Source organism: Corvus cornix, chromosome 1A (genome assembly GCF_000738735.6).
Source record: "Corvus cornix cornix isolate S_Up_H32 chromosome 1A, ASM73873v5, whole genome shotgun sequence".
NCBI lineage: Eukaryota > Metazoa > Chordata > Aves > Passeriformes > Corvidae > Corvus > Corvus cornix.
In genome coordinates this window covers 53,681,695-53,702,924 of record NC_047057.1, presented here as the reverse complement: position 1 = coordinate 53,702,924, position 21,230 = coordinate 53,681,695, and the positions used below count along the sequence as shown (strand labels likewise).

Here is a 21,230-nt window from a genome sequence, read left to right as displayed (position 1 = left end):
GAACAGGATGTTATTCATAGCAGATGTAGGGTTTGCAGCCCGGTCCTGTGGTCACACCGATGTTCCCCTTGGTGAATGAGGGGTGTCCCAAAGCTCCCGTGAAACGTGTGAGCCGGGGAGCATCTCCACTGCCCGGGGAGCCTCTAGGATTGTTGCCTGCCGTGGGGGTCGTTCGGAGTCCTGCAGGCTTGAGCCTGGGCTGAGCCATGTCTCCGGTTTAGCAGCTCCAGCCCGTCCGGACGAGGGGACAGCCCGGGAAGCGGGGTGTGGCTTTCCTTGGGGACGAACAGGGGTGCGGTGAGGGGCCGGGGCTGGGGCCGGGAAGCGGCTCTCGGGGCCGGCGGTTTCCCGGGCGATGGGTGGGGAGGAGAGGAGGAGAGGAGGAGGAGGAGGAGGAGGAAGAGGAGGAGGAGGAGGGGTCCCCGCGGCTTTATCTCCCACCCGGCTCCGCCCGCCGCCGGCTGTCTCCCGTGACCGCACCGCACCGGCGGGCGCAGCGCCGGCCAGGGCAGCGCCCATGGGCTGCGGCAACTCCACGGCCGGCGGCGCGGGCGGGCGAGGTAGGGCGGCGGGGCGGGCCGGGCCGGGCCGGGCGAGCGGCGGGGCGAGCATCCCCGCCGTGCTGGGGCAGCCCTGCGGGGACTGCGTGGCGGGGGGCGGCGGCGGGCACGCACCCGCACCCGGCGGGGATACAGCCCCCGGCTCGGGGAAAGCCCGTCCGAGCCGCGGGAATCACTGCCCGCCCTCTTGCAAGAGCATCTTCCTCTCCCGAGGCTGATCCGCTTGCTCAGGGGAGAGAGGGTGATGTGGCCTGCCGCGGGCACCGGCGGCTTTCTGGTGCCCGGTTGTCGCTAGAATCACCACCTCCGACAGCAGCTGCCCAAGGCACGGCAAGCCCAGGCCGGGAGCTGGACGTAAGGATCCCGCCGGGGGTGTCAGCTCCATCCTCTTCGCTTCCCTATAAGGCCACGAATGCCACTTCTGAAATGAATTTGTGCCACATCTTCTCCTTTTGCTTGTTGGAGAAGTTGGAGGCTATTTCATGATTGAGGTTTCATGCATGTTAATGTGTACTGCTGGCTGGTGCGTCCAGCTGGCTCCCTTATTTGTTCACTGCTATTTTCAAAAGAGATAAGATCTGGGAAGATGGTGCTGTTGTGCTCTTCCTCCCCCCAGCCCCCGCAGAAAAGGAAAGTACATGGAAACTGATAAGTGGACCTTCACCCTGTAATTATAATATGAGCATTTCTCAATCATTTTTCATCCTAGCTGCACTTGGCAAACATTGCCACCTGTTCCAGTACCTTTATCAAGTCTTTCAGATGCACTAGTGAGCTTTCAGTTCTTGAAAATACACAGCAAAATAATAGTTGGACCACTTAGAATTACTGGGTCCCCATCTCTTACTGTTTTGACTTGCTTTAACCAGAGCTTCCGTGGTGCCTTGGGCAGTGCTAGTCCTGACTTGGTCATGCCTGTGTGAATGTGAATGATGCTGCCTTCTCTAGGGTGTACCTATGTGTGTACGTTTGTGGGGTGTGTTGCTGGTTTACCTGTTCAACTCTGCACTTCACACTCAGAGGAGAATGTGATTCTACCATTCCTTACTCGGTTTATGTTAAATGATTGTAAGCTGGGTTTTAGGTACTATGTCTGTCTATCAGAGGCCTCTCTCATCCATAAAGAATGCACTGTGTGAATTTGCTTGAACATTCAGTGCTCTTATTAGAGCTGCCCTATTTGCACACATGAATTCTCTCCCTTTAGTTGATTCCCACACTGCTGTGACTGGAAGTTCTTTCTGTATATGACCAGTCTAGTTTCATACCACTGGGGTGATGCTTGTTCACATCCCTTTTCTGCTTGCTGGGTAAAAGCACCAGTGCAAGCTTCAGAGACGTTCAGACAAAAATGTTGAGTCAATTACTAGTCCATTTGTGGTAGTTTCTAAATTAATGTTGCTCTGGCTGCCCTGTGGAACTTGTACCAGGGTACAAATGGGTAAATGTCAAACAGACTAACTCTGACAGCAGTACTATTTAGTGAATTATTTTGAACTCAAAGTTTGTTTAAAGGTGTCCCGTTGCATTAGAGGTAGTTGTCTTCAACAGGTTTTGGCTTGTAGATACATAAAGTATTTTCACTGAAGGTCTGACCCCTTTGATAGTTAAACTTATTTATAACGTTATACATAAAATATTTGAACTTGCATTTTTTGGTAACCTTTCACATGCTCTTCAGAAATGTTCCACAGATCTCCAAGGGCTTAGCACAGGTAAAAACCAACCATGCCACATAAAACACATCATTACTATAATGGAATTATTACTGTTGCACTGATAGACCTCCCCATATTGAATGCAGCTCTGAAAGGTCCAGTTCTCTTCTCACTTTCACCACTGTCAGTCAGAAATTAATCTGTGCAGTCTATGATCTTACAATAAAGAACAGCTAGTAATAAAAGTAAGATGTCAGATGTTTACTATTTATTTACTTCATTTAACATTCCTTACAAAGTGTGTCTAATAAAACTAAAATTATTTTATAGAAGGGAAGGACAAGACTTACCATTTTTATTCTGAATCCTCGAGCTTTCAAGGAAAGTGCAACTCACAATTTAACTGAAAGATGTGAAGACTGTGTAAATACAACCTAATTTTGTGGCGTGCACAGCATGACTGCATCTTTAATGCTAAAGTTATGACTATTGTGTAGTCAGTAATGTCAAAGCTAGAGGTGCATAACATGTAATTAACCTGTAGCACTCTCTGTCGTATCGTATGACTAAGTACAATATTGTAGTGTACTTCACGGAATACATTAAATGTGTTACGCCAATCCCCATTTTCTTACTCTGGTAAAATTTCTATTGTAGCCTAATTTGATTTTTCCTAAGCAGATGTATATATGGTGATAGTTCAGCTAATGATATTATCTTCTGTTTCATGGCTAGAATGACATCAGAGCTTTCAGCTCTATGGTCTGTGAGATCTAAACTAATAGACATGATCTAGAATAACATTTCAGGCTGTGGTGCAGTACTCCAGAACATCATTATAACTCACAGCATTCAAATGTTCTTTATGGAGTATCAGACAGTGGCAAAAAGCTCTTCAATTGGGAATGTCAACTTCAGTTATCTAAGTAAACTGGTGTATATACAACCTTCTTAAATTACCTAGCTATTTTACGTATTAGCTATGGATTATACTTATTTTTTATTTCTCAACTTGCTGTTTTCCTTATGTTTTGTTATCTCATTTTACATATCCTTCTTTCATGATATTTCCTGGAGTTTTAGAAGCTCAAAAATAGCTCATTTTTTTTTCTTTTAAAAATATGCTCTTAAACATTAATTTACTTTTTTTTCTGAGTTAAGGCATTTCCCTTCATTCTAGTGATTCTTCACTAAAAAATTCTAACTGCCTCCTCCTTTCCGTATCTATTGCAGTAGCAATGACAGCACCTTAAATTATGGTACTCTTAGGAGGCTGTCAGTCTAGCCTTAATTTAAATATATAGAGAAGCTGTTAGTCTGTGGAAAGCTTCAAATACAGTCAAGTTATGATGAAGGAGAACTTTCACACCAAGTTTTAAGAGATTTATTAACTTCAAGTTTGGTGCAATGCCCAGGAAGACATCGTGCCATTCCATTGATTGGGTCAAGTCTGTGTTGAGAACTCCTACCTGATGAGCTGAAGTAATAATTTTTATAATTTTTGAAACAAATTGATATAATCCTGTCTGCAGTTACAGTGGCGTATAAATAGAATAAATTCATTGATGTTAGAATGCACTTCCATATTGCTGACTGTTGGAGCACATCACAAAGGAGACTACAGTAGAAAACTCATTTTTAATCTTAACAGTTGCATGTACATATGTATAATTTGGAGGGGATTTATTTGCTTTTTGTAACAATTTGATGTTCAAGAAAATGTCCTAGGGCACTGTCCATTAAAAAAATTAGGAAAATGTTTTGTAATCTGCTCTAAAGTCCGGTCCTGGCATTTTTTGTATCCATGTGTTTATTCATGTGAATGGTTGCCTCTCATGCTTTTTATGTTTTTCTGAAGATTTGTCTCTTGACTTCACTCCTGATGCATTTCTCAGCACAGAGCAATATCGTCTGTGGCTATCAATTTCTCTTAACCGTCTTTCACATTAGGCCTGCATTTACTGAAATCCTGCAGTGTCACCGAGAGAAGCTGCTGTTGTTCTGGAAGAGCAAAACCCCCTCTCACCTAATGGAAGATGCTTTGGGATAAATTCTTCTTCTTTTTGATTTGCGACTGTTTAAATGCTCTGAGGGTTTTTTGAGGGATCACAGCTCCAACGCTCTAGACAGGATGTTTTTCTTCTGTAATCACTGGGGCTCAGAGCAATGTGTGGCTGAATGGGCCATGTTTATTTGCAGGCTGTACTCTTTCTTCTCCTTCTGCAGCTCTAAAATGCCAAAATGCACCCGTGGTCCTGCTGTGTAAATGGTGTGAGCAGAGAGGTCATTCAGGACAATTCACTATTGCCTATTTTTTATGGATGTGGCTTCATGGCTACTCTTCAATCTCTTGCTGAGGTTAGGCAGGTTTTGAAAAACCAAACGAACAAGGGCCTATCAAGACAAGGCTTGTAGGGTCAAGTGCTGCCTGTTTTTAGGCCAGGCTGATACAGTGGGAAAAAATGGACAAGCTTTTAAGTATGTGAGGCTTTTGTCAAGTCATATATGGAAACCGTCGTATCTATGAGAGCACTAAGCCTTGCTGCTATGGAACGAGCTATAGAGTGTTTGCTGATTGGTGGTAAACAAGATTCTTTGGCTGAACTCCTGGCAGAAGGCACTTGAGTAGATATAAAATTGTGTTGCTCACTAAACACGCAAGAGTTAGACAAATATGTCAGTGAAGTAACGGGGTGAGGGTGAATGGATTGGACTTTACAAATAAACATGTCCCTATGAAATGAAATGTTTTTGGGTTCCTTGAGAAATAATATCTGTGTATAAGGAGTGTTCTAGCTCCCTAATGAACAAAACCTTATAAGCTTTTACACAGGGTTTTTTATGGTACACCTAGGTAAAATGATGTTCATTTGCAAGCTCAGAACTCTCACAGGAAGAAAACTCCTTTGTTAACTGGAAACACTTTCAGATCTGTAGTCAGCTACCTTAGTGGTACTTGAAGGAATTTGAACCAAACACTTGTTTCACTTTTGCTGGTGAAAATAAGAAATAACCCCACTGAAATTAATGGAATCCCATCAATGAATGTGAGGATAAACTGGTTTGCTGTCCTTATAAAAAAGTAGAAAACAATGTATTTCTTTATATATGTTTTTTTTAAAAAATATTTATTATAAAGGTAAAACTGATCTCTTAAAAAGTGAATTTTTTTTCTTATCATATTCAGTTCTCAAAGTTTTTGTGTGACAGGCATTTCAAAACCCTGAAGTGATTTTTCAGCAGTGGTACCCTTGCTAATGTCCCAAGGAAAAAAGTGCTGCCATGTGTGATTGTTAGTGGCATATTTCCAAACACAGGTTCATGGCTGTATAGCTCTACACAAAGCCCAGGCTGATGGGTCTGAAGGACATCTCCTGTCTCCAGAGGGAGAATGTGTTGGTACCATAATGCATTGAAGAGAGCATGGCACTGAACATGGATATGATCCTGAAGTGTGCCCTGTGATTGACTGGAACTTGAGAATCACCTCTGGGGAGTGTAGCAGTACTGTAGGCACACAATTCTTCTCACTCAGCTTGAGATTTCAGTTTGTGTATTAAACACTCCGTACTTTTGCTGTACTTCCTGCAAGGAAGACACCTTTTTCAGATGGGTGTCCAGGGTGCTTAGACTTAGAAAAGTCTCAGCAAAGGCCTCAAAAAGGACCATGAACCTTTTTAGAGAAACTGATTTTGATTGCAGTAAGTTTAGACCAAAAATAGGAAAATCATGGCCCTCGTGCAGAACAGGCACAGCAAAGGAATAATTTCTTCTGGAAAAAATTAAAAATCCTGCTAGCTCCAGCTAGGCTTTTCAAAACACATGTTGTCTGAAGTGTTGCTGATGCCTGGGTTCTGTCTAGGTGTACAGGGTGGTGCCCCGAAGGCTCATTGCTGAGCTGACTCTGGATGAACTAGCCTTGGTAGCAGAAAATGTCTCCGTACAGAGGCAGAGATTGAGCTCACACAGCAATGCTAGCCTTCCACCTGGACACAATTAATTTGAGAGGTTTACATGTAATGCTTCATAGATGTGCCTGCAAAGCTAAAAAGTCTCAGAAGGCTGCCTGGTAAAGTTCTAAAGCGAGGGCCTGAGCTTATTGTGATAGAGATACTCTGTCCAACTTAATTAAGGCTTTCTGCTGATATATACAGCCCTAGTGACATTTTGCTGACTCTGGAAGCAAGACTAGCCGCAGAAATGTGTACAGTCTTGTACGAGTCTAGTCTGTGTTGTTGCTGGGAAAAGGAGGGATAGTCACGTCATAGGAAATGGGAATGATATTATGTTCAGGAATTAGCTGTAGAGGGTGATGTTTTCTGCCATTCAAGCATTCCATTCAGGTAGACAGAGCTGGAAAGCCTTGCAGGACTATTCTTCCTCCTGTTTAAAATAAGAATGCAGAAGGCATATTCTTACACATCAAAGTGAGATGAAAGGTATTTGCTGTTTATGTATATTTTTCAGCAGCAGAAAAAATAAAAGTTTTCCAAGAAATGAAGTATCATAGGAGAAAAAACCCCAACCTACCTCCAAACCCAAAAATTCTTTGAGATTGGCTACTGCAGTTTCTTCACAGTGAGCTCAGATCACCTTTTCCAGCTAAGAGGAAAGAAGTGAAAGGTTTTTCTAATGTCTGCCCTAACTTCTGTAATTAACAGAAGGGATAATTTACTGGTTACTCAGCTGAATTATAGACTAGCAAGAACAACATAACATTAGTAACTTGGAAGGAACAAGAAAGAGTTTTTACTTCAGTGAATGTTTCTCTCCCAACAAGAAACATCTGAGTCACAAAAAAAAAAAGTCAGTCCCTTATACCAGGCAGGCAGGTGGCAGCTTTTGTCTCTGGTTTTTTGTTAAATACCAAGATGAATTAAGGGCTGGTTGATCTCCTTAGATGTCTCGGGCTTTGGATGGGTTGTGTCCCGATGTTTATATTAGTTCTGTCTAGTCATTTTATAAAACTTTGTTTATCTGGCAGGAAGAACGAGGCAGCATTTTACACATGTAGTGCCAGCTCTACAACTGCATCAAATGGCAGAATAATCAGGCATTTGGGAGTAACTGCTTGGTTAGTTGTGCCAGCTTTGTAGCAGACAAAGCCACCAGAGGACTGAGCAAAGTGAAGGATATAAAATTCAGAAGGATTATTTTTTTCTTATGCTGCTCCCATCTTGAGTGACTGCACCTGGGCACTGGTCCACAGCAGCATCATTTTCACACACTGAGAGTCTGGCCCAGATGTGATAGATTTAAGGGATAGTATGGATAATCATTAAGGATAATCTGAACAATCTGACAGTAGCAAATTTTTGTTGCTACTGTGTTGTTTAGGACAGAAAGACAGAAAAACTATTACTGCACTGTTGGTTGGTTTAGAGGATTATGCCATTACCTGGTAAACATGTTTGGCTTTTGTGTTTTTTTTTTCCTAGGTGCTACAGGGACTACAAAAGATGTGTAAGTACTCTACTCTACTCTACTAAGTATATAACCCTGGACATATTTTCAGTCCTACTAGCCTTACACCAGATTTAGTCATACATGATTCATCTGGCTCCTAACGTATAATCAACACTACCAGATGTTTACTGTCTTTAGTGACAGCTTTCATCTCCACAAAACAACTCCTTGTCTTGTTTACTTTTCTACAGATTTCTTTGCTTGTTGTTTCTCTAACAGAAATTTCTTTTCTCTGCTTCTGTTGAGGCAGTTGTCTCACAGAGGTGGTTTTGTTACTTCAGACTGCCTTTCCCTGTCGTGTGCCAGTGCACCTTTTACCATAGGCCAAGTAATTGTATGAAGCCAGCACATAAATTTCCACCAGGCCCAGTGAGAGATTTAGAAAGCCACTGAGACAAATTTCCCCTCTTTGCATGAGACCCACTAACCCATCCAACTTCCTTTTCAAAGTACCCACCTTCTCTAGGTATTCTCTGCATTAAAGATAGTATCTATTAGGTTGATGCAGGCTAGCAGAGGGCAGCCCTACCCATCCTGTTTTTCTCCAAATGTGCAAAGTCTTTTATAGAGCTATTTTTATTTGCTGATACAGAAGTGTACAGGCACAGCTTTATTCAGCCATAAATTTATTTTTCTATCAAAGGAAACCATAAAAACTCCTCCCGAGGTCTTGCCTTCTTCTATTTCATGTAATTGGTATTTGCCACTGGAGTTTGCAACTGAGGGACCTGGGAAAGATTGTTATGTTATGCAACAGGAACATTCTTCTGTTTTATTTATTTCACTTGGAATAACTACTCTAATTAGATGGAGGAATCCTGGTGTAGAAATGAGGGCAGTCAAGTCAGATAAACAAGTGGAGAGAAGAGCTTAACAACAGGCTTGTCCTTGCTATTACAGAGCACAGCTGAGAACTAACAGGTGTCACTTGGCTGATCAACACTGTTGCCACAGATACTCTTGAGATCTGTGTTACCTCTGTAGTCTGTTTTCTGGGCTTGCAGTGCCAGACAATAAATAAATTACAGAAGGCAATCTTGTAAGGAACCTCTTCTTGATGCAGCCTGCAGCATCACTGCCCTCAGTACTTCTGTATTTACAAACCCACTGGTTTAATTGATATTATTTATATTTTTTATTGTTCAATTTAGATGATTTAAGGACTGACTTAGAACTGCATCTTTCTCTTTGCTTATCAGTAGTTTTAAATTTCAGAATCGCACGCACTGTTAAATTATGAATGTAGTAGGCATGTTCCTGTGCTTGAAGGAATGGGGATGTGTAGAACTGTGTTTATATGTGTGTAAGCATTTATAGAGCCAGGCTGCAGGAGTTAAAATGGAAGCATCCTACTTATTAGTGTGAGTTCATCTGTCATGTTTCAAAATAGTATTGAGATAACTTAGAAAAAAATTAATTACTAGTGCAGCCTTCAACAAAGGGGAAGGGTCAATCCTGGAGCTATTACTCATTCAGATTAAGGATAGTGGAGCCAGCCAAACAACCCATGTGAGTAATAGCATCTTCTTCTAAAACCTTCTCATCAGATGTTAGAAACACAGATCTACTAATGAGGAATGGCAGTGATGACCCAAAAGCCCTAATCAGGCATTCTAATATTTAACAAAAGATTTTTATGAAGGAAGTAAAATATCAGAAAAATTATTTTTATTTCATAGAAATGAACAAAGCAGATTTATATTAACTAACATTATAGATCCACAGAAGCTTTTTACACCTTTTTACTTTCATCAGCTAAAGCTTCTCTTTAAATGACCCCCTTTTTTTTTTTACTGTCAAATTTCAGTCATATCAGTTCTGATCCAGAGAAGCGTTTAGGTGTGTCCATCCTTACAGCATACTCTGATACTGAATCTGGTTATTCTAACGTGAGATTTCTCATTTCTTGACTGTGACTCATTGCCAAAGCACCATGTCTCCTGGAGTAAGCAGCCAGATGGAAGGAGAGAGGGCTGGATCCTGATCTGAGCCCTCCTGGGTGGCTGCAGGGAAGCCGCTTTGCCCTAGGGGCCCGGAGTTTCTCCACCAGTAAGACAGGGATGATGATATGATCTTCCCCTGCAAAGCGCTGTGACACTGAGGGCTGTGTGGCGACAAGAAGGACATATGCTCTGAGAATGCATCTGCCCTCCGTGCTCCAGCCCAGAATCTGTCAGCCAGCTTCAGCCCATGCTCCTGCCCCACTAATGAAGAAGCATTCATCACTGCTAACTGGAAAAGCTTAGCTGTAGAAAAAGTAAAGGATATGCTGCAAAGTAATGCAATGCCTGTGATATTCAGTGTGTGGCTAAGTCTGGGGGAAGATTAGTTACAGCAGGAAGGAAAGGACACAACAGCTCAAGCCTGTTTCAAAATATTGAGAGGAAATCCATCAAATACAAATGGCAGGCCCTTGTTCCCAAGAAACACCAAGAATCTGAGGAGTAGTTGTCTGTCACTTGTTCAAAGTTCAAGGAATCATTTCTGGTGGGACTACTGAGCACAGCTAGAAAGAGTCTGTGTAATGCTCAGCACAAACAGAGTCATAAAAGCTGAGGTAAGAAAAATGTGGATGGAATGAATTAGTGTGAATGCCTGTCATCTGACATTTAAAATAAGTGAGAAACGGTAGCTTCTTTTACCATCAAATGGACATAGGACTGATGGATGTAAAAGCTGACATATGAACAAAGTTTGTTTTTCAGACTTTGGGTGACAGGAAGCCTCTTGGGACAGACAAAACCTTACCAAAAGAAACACTTATTCAGCTGAAAGTAGAATGCTGTTATATGGACTTGCTGTTAAATCTGCCTGTTAGCTCCAGGACTGCCCATGCTACCTGCTGAAAACCGTGCTCTCAGTTCTTCTGCAGATGTCAACAGCATCTGAGGCAGCGACACAGCAGCTGATCAGCACAAAGCACCTTGGACTGTTAAGTTCCTTTTGCTGTCTATTCCTGGTGCAGAAAAGCTTATCCTAGCTTTGCTCTCCCTGCAGGACTACTGGACTCCTGTATCCATGTCTCTGAGCCCAGGAGACTTGGCAATGGGAGCACTGCTGAAACCAAAGGAGCTTCTCTCCAGTCGCACTCCCACGTGGTTGAGCGTTGCTGTCATAGCTTTGCTCCCCAGAGCCACCTGTGTTCACCCAGCCTGGGCACAGAAGCAGCACCTGCCTCAGTGGCTCAGCAGACACGAAACGTGTGAAATTAGTGGGCACCTTTCAAAAGGGGTCTTGAACTCATGCCTTTTCCTGGTGTTAAAATCAAGAGTCAAACATGGTTAGAAGGGGAAAAGAGATTTTACCTTGGTATTTATTTTAAGGATCCTCAGGTGCACTATGTCCAGGTTGAATGCACCAAAATGCACACCACAATGCACACCCCCAAAAGATCAGGTATAACATTATAGGTTTTAACTAATTAGCATATCTATCAAAGATTCCCCAAGGAGAGGCTCGAGTGAGCTCCCCTCCCCAAGGAGCCTTCCCCTGGACGGTTCTATCTCAGTTTACAAAATGTGTTCTGGAGAGGACCTTGGAGTCTGGGGCACACTGATCCCTAGCTACGAAGCTTCTAAAATGTTTAGTCTCTTAGCTTGACAAATGAGTCCAAGAATATAGGCAAAAAGCACTAAGAATACAGAAGTTGTAAAAAAGGTATAACAGGGGTATAAAAGAAAAGGCAAAAAGTCATCATGGCATCAGAGCCACCATGTGTGAAGGCAAGAGGTGTGTGAATATGTGTAGTAAATAAACTGGGGCAGCATTCCTTCCTGAGCCCCCAGAAAGGTGTGTAAAATGGCTTCTTCCTTAAGTGCCATCACCAGAATTTTTCTTTCTTTTCCCTGTCACACTCCCATGTTCCTCCTAACTCTGCTCACTCCCTCTTTTCTGGCAGGGCCACAACAGTTTGCCCCCAGTCATCACCCAGCCCAAGAGCTGTGGTCTGTACAATCCCAGATTATTTTTGCTGTCGTACATTTGAAGAAAAAGGTATTGCAAAATTACTGCTTTGATTTATAGCTAGTAAGAGGAAAGGAAGAAAGCAAAGTGTTTAAAAACCCTCATCTGCTTAATCATAGAGCTGGATAATTTGTTTTGGTGAGAGAATTAGAGTAATGATCTGTGATGCCATATTACAAAACATTTCTGGAACAGAAGAAAATGGCCCTGTTTCCTACTAGAATCTTTTTCTTTTTTTTTAAACATTGACATTAATTTCCTGTTGGACAATATTGATTATTATTCTTACAACTCCATTTTAGAGGCTGCAAGCTGTGCATGAAGTTGTCAGTGCTTTTAAAGGACTCTTTTCTCTGGGCAATGGTTAATCTGGATTACAGAAAATGTTCCCAATTGTATGAGAAAATCAGTCCTGTGACACATTCGGTTGGTTCAACAGAAATGACTGTAATCTTTTGGGACCCAAAGTCCCTTTCTTAAAGTAGAATTTTTTTTTTTTCCTGAAAATGCATCCTCGTTTCCACCCACTGATATACACAGGCTTTCCATTTTCTTCAGGAGAAACTGGCCCACACTAGGACAGAGCAGCTTCACAGTCCTCAAGAAAAAATGTCTCTGCATTCTCTGGCTGTGTGCGTGAGGACAGTAAGATGACTTAGGTGACCACATGGGGTGACAGGAGATGGGAAATGCCTTCTGAAGTGGCTCTAGTTCCTCTAGGAAGGGGTGGCAGAAGGGCCAGGGAATGAGTCTTGATCAGTCTTTCTTGAGTGGTAAGATGTAAACAGACAGCAGACGAAGAGTGCTATGCCCTGCACAAATAAAATTGCAAAATAATAAGATTTACTCCAAGCCTCTACTATTAAAAGGACCTGTGTACCCTTATTCACTGTGGTCGTGCAGAAAGGATGGTTGGTAATGTTCCGCCCCTTAGAAAGAAGGTAGATGTAAGAAAATTTCCAAGTTGTAGCAGTATTTTTAAGGCATTTGCTCCCCTCCCAGGAGGTTTAAGGCCATTTTCTTGCACTTAAGACTGCATCTTGCTGTGAGCCCTGTGCTCTTCAGGCCAAAATCCCATTGGCTTCAGTGCTCTGTAAGGACATAGAGCCCCAATGATTAAACTGTGGGCACATCAACCTTTTAGAATAAATAAATTGGTTGCAGACCAAGCTAAAGTGCAGCTGCTGCCCCATCCATACCCAGCCATGGAAGTAGAGCTCAAAATCCAAATTTAATCAAAGGTGGGTGAGTGATTTGTGTGAACACTGATGTTGGGACGCAGACTGAGACTGCAGCACAGGCATTGTACACTGAAGGAGTGAGAATAAATTCCTTATATTTTTTGTATTACATCTTTCTTCACATCAATGCTGGTTACTTTACCCCCTGCTCCAGTGCAGCTACACTGGACAGTACATAATTGGGACGAATCAAACCTCAGTGACTCTCTATTGATCTACAGACTGCCCTGTGATTTTACCCTAAAGTTAAAGGAGAATTAATTGCCCATTTATATGGGATTAAAAACAGCATTTGGTTTGCAAACAACCGAATTCAGGAATTGCAGTGCCTCATTTTATAGAGAGGCCCTGTAACAGCTTCTGGCTTCTGTAATAGCTGCTGTGAAAGTTTCTCTCTCTTCATCCACAATCGCATGCCAGCACAGACACCCAGTCCCTTTCAGTCATCTTTTGGGGGAATAGCAGTCCAGGCTTGCTCCTGTTACATGCAGAGCCTAATGTTCCTTTTATGTGGGAAGTAGTGTGGGGACTCACTCAGGAAGAGTGTAAATTCACCTGTTTCTGCCCCCAAATCTACTTTCAGATGTCACTGGTGGGGGTCATAAAAAGTAAGCTGCATCTTTTCTCAATCTTTTCTTCCTCCTGTACATTATATTGGAAAACTGTCCTTTTTTTATACCTGTGTGAGTACTTTGTTGAATGGTGTATGTCCTAAATTAAACTGGGTTAAGTAATAGTCCCCTTCTTCCCTTGCTCCTGAATTTACCCAGACAGTCATGGAGCAGCTGAAAGAAACAATCTGCTAACATGCTTTTTATCTTTTGGTGTTGCAGAGCAGAAGAATCCATATCAGATGATGACAAAAGGAGGTAGGTGCTCTGCTCAGCCAGGCCTACCTTTATGTGCAATAGGCTGCAGTGAGTCCTGCCACCAGTTACATATCCATTCCCTCCTCCTAACTCCCACCAGCACCAGCAAAGCAGAGGAGAAACAAAAAGAGAGGAAGAAATCTCACACAGAGTCAAGTATTGACGAGTCCACCCAGCCTGTTACTGAGTTGGGAAGGTGGTAACTTTGTGGCAAAAAGAGCACATTATCTCGCTGCTGCAGGTGGTGTGCTCAATAAGGGCCGGTGGCCTCTGCCTTCTCACCAACAGTGCCACAGGAGATGCCATTAGCACTGGTGGGAGATCTCTGCTGGGCTGGAAGTTGAAGGAAGCGTGAGTCTATCATCAAGAAAATTAGAAATTGGCTCAGAACCCCAGGAGCTGGAGGAGGTGTGATTAATTCACCACCTAACAGGGCAGAGCAGTGTAAAGGGAGCCTCTGCGAGTAACTCCCAGCACAGCAGAGGCTTTAAGGACCCAGTTTTTTACTTCCCTGTATCTGTCCCTGCTTTTCATACAGGCCTTTTGTAGCCAGAAACTATCCTCTGCAAGTCCATGAAGGGGAGAGGGTTGGTCTATCAATGTACCTAAGACACTCGTGCTCCTTACTATTAACAGTATTTCTCCAAGTGTGACCCTAAGCAGGGGGAGGAAGGTCCTATTTATTAATGAGGTCAAAGCACTATTTAATTGGTGGGTGTTGTTTGAAGTGAGGTGCTTTGGTGGTGCCAGTGTTGAACATCAGTGTCAGATTAGCTCTGTCCTCAGCTCGATATATTCAGAAGCTGGGTGGGTGGAGTTTGTTATCACAAGACAGTTGGGATCTAGTGATCAATATCAGGAACCTGAGTGAAAAAAATAGCTCCTTTCACAGGGAGAAGTGTGCCAGTTGAGCTCTGATGTGCCTTTAATGGTTTCTCTGCACCAGGAACTATGGTGGGGTCTACGTGGGCCTGCCGTCGGACGCAGCTGCCATGGCTCCCAGTCAGACGAAAGCTGCACCCAAAGGTACTGGCAGGTTGTGGACTGCATTTCTCCTCCTTTCTGGGGTTTATTTGATCTACTAGGATGTACATCCTTTAAAAATCAATTATGATTTCAGGCAGACTGGCTAGCCTTGAAGCCTCTTAAGGCAGTGGGGCTATTTATACTTGTCGAAGGGATTGTTCCCATTTATTTAAAATTTAACACACTTTTGCAGAACGATCCTAGAGCAGATGATGACAGTGTAGGTACATGGTCTTCTGAACAGCTTCTCCACACTCTGAGTGCTCTGTGAATTGAAAGAAAACAAAACCCTGTTAGGACTAAGAGGCTGTGATAGATGCACTTGCAGAGCCACAGCGCTATTTTTAGTTTGGAAGGTATTTACTTGCATTGTGGCGAATTCCAGTAATAACAGTTAGTAAGTGCTTGCTTTCAGGTTTATTTCTGTTCTTACATGAAACCCAGCAGAAACTGTTTCTTTTCCATGTTATATTTTTGAGCAGTGGGGAAAAAGCATTAGATTTATAGCTATTTAATTGACAAGTCATAAACATATCATTATGAAATAATGTAATATTCTTTTCGTTTAACACAAAAAAATGCTGCTGTCACGTATGTACAGCACAGAGCTTAGTCACTGACTGGTGCTTCCAAAATTTGCTGCAAAACAAGAAAATGAAAAACAGGAACATTATTAACCAAAATAAAAGTAGCTGGTTTTGAAACAGTACTAACTTCGTTGCATTTTTTTTTTTTTTTAGTATTTTAACCACCTTTGTCTTTTGTTTTCTAATTAAGATTAGAAGGAAATAAAGACATCAAGATGCAAACAGCTGGAGGTACAGTATGTTTTGATTAACATTGTGTGCTTGGCATGTATTTGTTGAACAGGGACAAGGTAGCAATGCTTCCTGTGATGCTCTAAGTTGGTCAGGGAACCACCAAGTTACATCTCCAGCTGCATCACAGCTTCTAAAGGCTGGACCAGGGACCAGTTCTCAGTGGGTGCTGATATAAATTAGACAGTGGTACAGTCGTCTTCTTGGTGAGGATTGAGAAGCAAGGAAACTCTCTATTACTTCATTTGGGAACAAGTAAAAGTCGAATGTCCTTAGTGATACTAAGACCTCCCACGAGAGGTACATCAGCAGTGCTTAGATCAGCATCTGCAGAGACAAAGATTTTTCCAGCAATGAGGATTTTGCAGTTAGAAAACATCTCCATTTTCGGGAGGACTTTGAGGACCAGTGTGTCACCCACTAAGTAATGTATTGGAGCTTTCCCCTTGCAGTGGGAGTACCTGTGGGAGCTTCATTTTCCACCAGCTAAAATAGGACATTGAAGATTTATAGGGTCTATTCCTGAGTAAAGAGTTTTGACTAACTAACTTTAAAAAAAGTCCTTTATAAGTTCATGTCTGCAGAATAAATAAATGAAGTTTCTGTTCAGTACTTGAACTAAATGAACATTGACAAATTTTGATAGGGAACTGTTTTGATGTCTATCCAGTGGGGAACTGAAAATTATTAAGCTGCCAACAATTTCCAGAAGAAGCAGAGCCCTTTCCTAATGTAGGTGAAGAGCCAGAAACAGTTTTGACTGGTCCCAGTGCTGGACACAGGTCTTGCAGAGCAGAACACATATAATAAGTGTCTTTATTATATGAGTGGTTAAAGCCCCACGGACTTTTCTAGGGGCACTCTTAAACAGGGAACACTTCAGTTGATCTTCACAGCTAATTTCAGTAACCTGGCTGAGATGTCTAAGCTAGAAACACCATCACCCTTGACCAGGGCAAGGCTCAAGCACCGTCTTGAGGTTGCACCTTTCTGTCTGTGGTTCATGAACAGAGGCTGGGTTACTTAGGTCCTTGTCTAGGTGCTTTAGTTGAATGCCTGAGGCTGGATAGAGTCAATCACTTGACATTTTTTGCTATTTAAAATAGCCAAAAGTGCACTTTGCCTTCATTCATGCAAGGCCAGAGCTTAGCTGCTGACTCAAGTCCTACACAGATGAGCAGCTTCTAATTTACAAAGGGTCCTCTGAGCTCCACAAGTTTATGTGCATGTGTGTCTGCAGTTCATGGACTACAAATCTCTCAGCTTCTAACGACAACCCAGTTCTCTGGTTTATGTATAGAATGTTCCTGTATTGCTTTTCTACTAATGCTTTACCAGTCTACCTAGATCTGTTCCTTTCTTTTTTTTGAACAGTCTACTAAGACCAGTTGCCAGTGCTTTAGAGAGAGATGTCTTTGTGCTGAAGAATTTGATATTTACACAGCCTTCTGGAGAGCAAGAGAGATCAGAACACCAAAAAATCCAAACTGTTGCAAGTTCCAACTACGGGTAAAGCTTCAAGTACAGCGTTGAATCAGTTTCCTATGATAGTTGCATTATGGAAACCTCCTGCTGTTCTCCCGTGAAAGATGAAATTAGTGAACTCATGGTGGATGTTTCTGCACAAGAGCTAACTTTGATGATCTGCAACTTATTTCTCTGTGGCCATATTGCAGACTCCATTAGCTATCAGCTACGCTTCATATATTTTTCTCCAACAATTTTTGATAGATTTTATATAGAAAACCATCACTACTGTCCACTCAATAGTTTCTATGGTAGGTTCCTGTAAATTAATTGTTATTTTACTTCAGAGTAATATATTTGACAAGTTTGCATCTTTTTGGGAATATTGTAAATTTTAATATTTTTGCTGTGAAAACTTAAGAATAGGATGAAATAAGCATAAGGCCATAAGGTTCTTTATAATTATTGTTGTCACTTTTATACCATGATACAAATATTAGTGTTTAATTTTCACCTCGGAAAAAGATATTGCTCAAGGAAATTGATTCAAATAACAACAATATACTTCATCATAGTATTTATGTGTCTGTTTATATTTTTCTTCAGCTATATCTCTTTTATAAAGCATTACATATAAAAAAATACTAAAGAAATGAACTATTATGTGTTCCATTCCATGTAACAACAATTATATGTCCTTGCATAAGGAAGAAGTTATAGTATTTTTAGAGATAGTGGGACTAAACTCCAGTGCTTCATCCTCCTAACCTGTAAAGGATTTTTGATCACTGTTAGAATTTTGTATCCCTGACTCATCTGTAAGCATCTCCAGTATGGCAAATTGAAGCAGAATGAGTGTTATTACTACTTTAGCAAATGGTTGAGGTTAAAATCCATTAAGTTAATAGCAATTGTAAGTTTCACACAGAACATAAAACAGATTGTACATTCACATATGGCTGAATGAGTATTTAAATTATTAAAGCCTTTTGCATAATTCTTTAGTCAAACTCTTTTTAATGGGACTTGATATGCTATATACTTTAAATAAACAAATAAACAAAAAAACCCCAATCTGCACCATATTAATATATTACTGTACATTAATGACCATTTTTAAAATTAAAAGGAAAAAAGCAAAACAAAAAATGTGGCCATGAAGGAATAAACCACTGTGAACCATGAAATTCCTGCCCTTTTCCCTGATACTTATTATGACCAATGAACACCACTGACTATGATATCTGGTAACTTGCAGCTTTGACTTTTAAATAGTGGTAGTTTGATGTGAGGCTTGAAAAAAGAGATATTTAAAAGCATTCCTTTCTTGTCCTCTTTTAATTATTTGTGACATTATTTATTGCTATTCTCTAGAAATCTGCTACTTGGGTTATCAACGATTTCAGGCTTCCAGCTCCTGAAGACAAACATGCATCTCATTCTTGACCGTCGACCTCAAACGGAGATGAAATAAGCTTGAAGATTAAGATGTGGTGTTAAAATATCTCGCAGTATGAATGAAAGTCTGTAGATTCTATCTGCAGAGTCTTGCTCTAGCAAGACAGGCTGGTGAGGACTCAAGTAGCACTGAGTGATAAACACTCAGGCTTTCTTCCTATCTGCTTACCATAGCATGAGGGTATAATTTTCACTTCACATGTTCCACAAATGGCCTAAATGGTTTGCATAGCACAAGTCTATTTAGTACAAAGCAGTTAGGCCCATGCCTGACCTGATCATGATTGTCTTTTCCAAAGCAGAAAAAGCACCAGTCGTCCCAAGATATATCAGCGTTCAGCTTGTGCTCAGAAAGCCAACAGCAGATGCCAGTAATCAACCCAGTTGTTTACCCACTTCTTCAGTTGCTGGGAAGAATCATCAAAAAGGTGGACAGGGCTAAACTCAAACATCACTTGTTCTGCTACTGACATTTGAAGCCCCATGTGTGGGCGGAGGGAGGAAAGAGGTGATTGCTGATGAACAGCTCCTTGCAGCTGGTGGTGGGACAGTTGCAAAAGGGTACTTTCCTTGGTTTACAGCATTGCTTGTTTTTCCTGTGCAGAGCTACAGAGAAGCTTGGAGCACTTTGCAGAATTGGTCTTTTAATGTTTCATCCTCTGAATGTGTGGGAGGTACAGTGGTTTCTTAATATTTTTGTTCCTCTGCCTCATTTAATCTCAAAACTTTACTGACCAACTGACAAATGTTCACCATCATGGACTGGAGCCTCTAAAATAGACATATATTCATCTATGCTATGCAGGCCTGTACCCACCAAACTGAAGAGCTAGGGCCATGCCCTTGTCTTCAATTTGCACTCTCGTCTTTTGTTTTCCCAAGGATCCACGAATCTAGAAACTGTGTGACAGGACTCTGTATTCTATCTTGGCCAAATTCCACTTAGGGAACTGATTTGCTGCTCATGAAAATTCCTCTATGGTGAGCAGCCTTTGTTAATAAAAGCACATCACATTTCATGGAGAAATGAGTGTATCTGCTCTTTCAAAACTTACAATCTATGGATATTTCTGTTAGGAGAAGGAACAGAAAAGAAACCCTATATGCCAGCTGCCAGCTGTGCATGTGACGGCATCCTTGGAGAATATTTAGGCACTCAAATGATGGTTCAATGGGAGAACTGAGAACTGAATACAGGGAGCCATTGAATGACAGAGTTATTAAGAAATATACTTTGGTTTTGTTAAAACATCTTGAATTACCATTTGTGAAAAATAAACATTTAAATGTTGGGGCTGTAATACAATTTTCCTTGCAGTGGTTACTGTTTCTCCAGCCAGAGCTGAGGTGCCAGTGAAAACAATTCAGCAAAGAGTGGATTTGGGCTTTATAATCCCAGAATCTCAGATCTGAGATTCTTTGGCAGCCCAGAAATATTATGCTTGAATTTGTGAATCTTGAAAAATTTTGGAGTAGGAAAGCATAGGATTGAAACTACAGTTTGTGACCAGCTGAAAAACACTCAAAATATCTTGTATTACAAATTTTGGTCTCATACATCTCTTCTTAATGCAGGATCTGGGGCTTTGTTGTAAAGGCCCAGCTTTTCAGTTTCTGGGTAGTCCAGACAGAAATACTGCTTGTCTTTTACGTGCCATCCACATCCTAGTGCAGTTCAGGGGATGTGACAACTCTAAACCTCTGTGTTGCTCAAGGGTTAAATCTTGTCACTAAGAGGGCTGCAGAAGACCTGGTAAAGGCCAGTGTAAGCTCAGTTAGAACTTCGTTCCCTAGAAGTGAAATCCTCTCATAGCAAAGAGTCCATGCAAGGCTGAAGCTGCAGTAAGTCATAAAGGTGAAATTTGTCTCTAATGAACACAAAGTACTAATTTACTTGTTTTCATCCTGCATGTCTAGCAGAGGAGTCTCTGCTGCATGGGACTATGGTTGAAATGGCATCACTATTCCCTGTCACCCACACAAGTCTAGCAATTCTCAATAATCATGCTTCCCAAGCAGTCAGTGAGTCACTGCTGATCTGTTTTCTGCAAAGTAGACCTCTCTTTGGTTCCCATGGTGATCCGAAGTGACAATTGTTACGGACTGCTACTACAGTTCCTCAGTTGTGTTGTGCCCACTAAAAGAAGCCCTTACCTGGTTAAAGTCCCTCGGTGTTTTGCAGCACAGCATCATTGCTTCCTATTGACAACAATTTAAGCACTTCAGGTGAATTGGCTTTGTGGAGAACAGGCTGAAGGAGGGGGATTTGGGGGGAGTATTTTTGTTTTGCAATGTTTTTAGAAGGAGACGAAGAAATCAACAGCTCTGTAAACCTTCCACAGAGCAATTGCAGGAAATCTTTTGAGGCTGGGCTAAATGGTTCAACCCTTGTTTTAGGAACAATCAAGAACAGAACTTGGATTTATCATAATAGGAGCTACTTTATTTTACCTGATCTGACAATTTTTGCTGCACCTCCAGAGTTTTCAAACACAAACATATTTCCCAGACAGCAGAAATCTGTCACCCTTATTGTGGGACCTTCTGTATACTGGTGACTATCTGGTCACTATTAAAGTACCTATAGCTGAAGACAGGACTCAGCTGGTGAAACAGATCATTCTGTGAAATGCAGGGAAACTCTCATTAGCATAACTGCACTGAGAAAAGAGTGAGAAAGATACCACAGGATGAAGCCAGGAAA

At 41.7% G+C, this 21,230-nt stretch overlaps 1 protein-coding gene across 3 annotated transcripts; it reads left to right on the top strand.

Moving 5' to 3' along the window:
• The first annotated feature begins 451 nt into the window (after positions 1–451).
• C1AH12orf75 (chromosome 1A C12orf75 homolog) lies at positions 452–18,387 on the top strand. 3 transcript variants are annotated; one of them, XM_039571181.1, is made up of 6 exons: positions 452–560; positions 7,657–7,681; positions 13,722–13,757; positions 14,704–14,793; positions 15,566–15,601; positions 16,976–18,387. In XM_039571181.1, the coding sequence occupies exons 1-5, from the start codon at positions 518–520 to the stop codon at positions 15,573–15,575; spliced, it is 204 nt and encodes a 67-aa protein (XP_039427115.1). In that variant the 5' UTR covers positions 452–517; the 3' UTR covers positions 15,576–15,601; positions 16,976–18,387. The 3 variants fall into 3 exon arrangements, with proteins under 3 accessions (XP_039427115.1, XP_039427114.1, XP_039427116.1); XM_039571180.1 differs by having other exon boundaries at positions 453–560; positions 14,704–14,783; XM_039571182.1 differs by having other exon boundaries at positions 454–560; positions 14,704–14,783; positions 15,561–15,601.
• Positions 18,388–21,230: the final 2,843 nt, after the last annotated feature.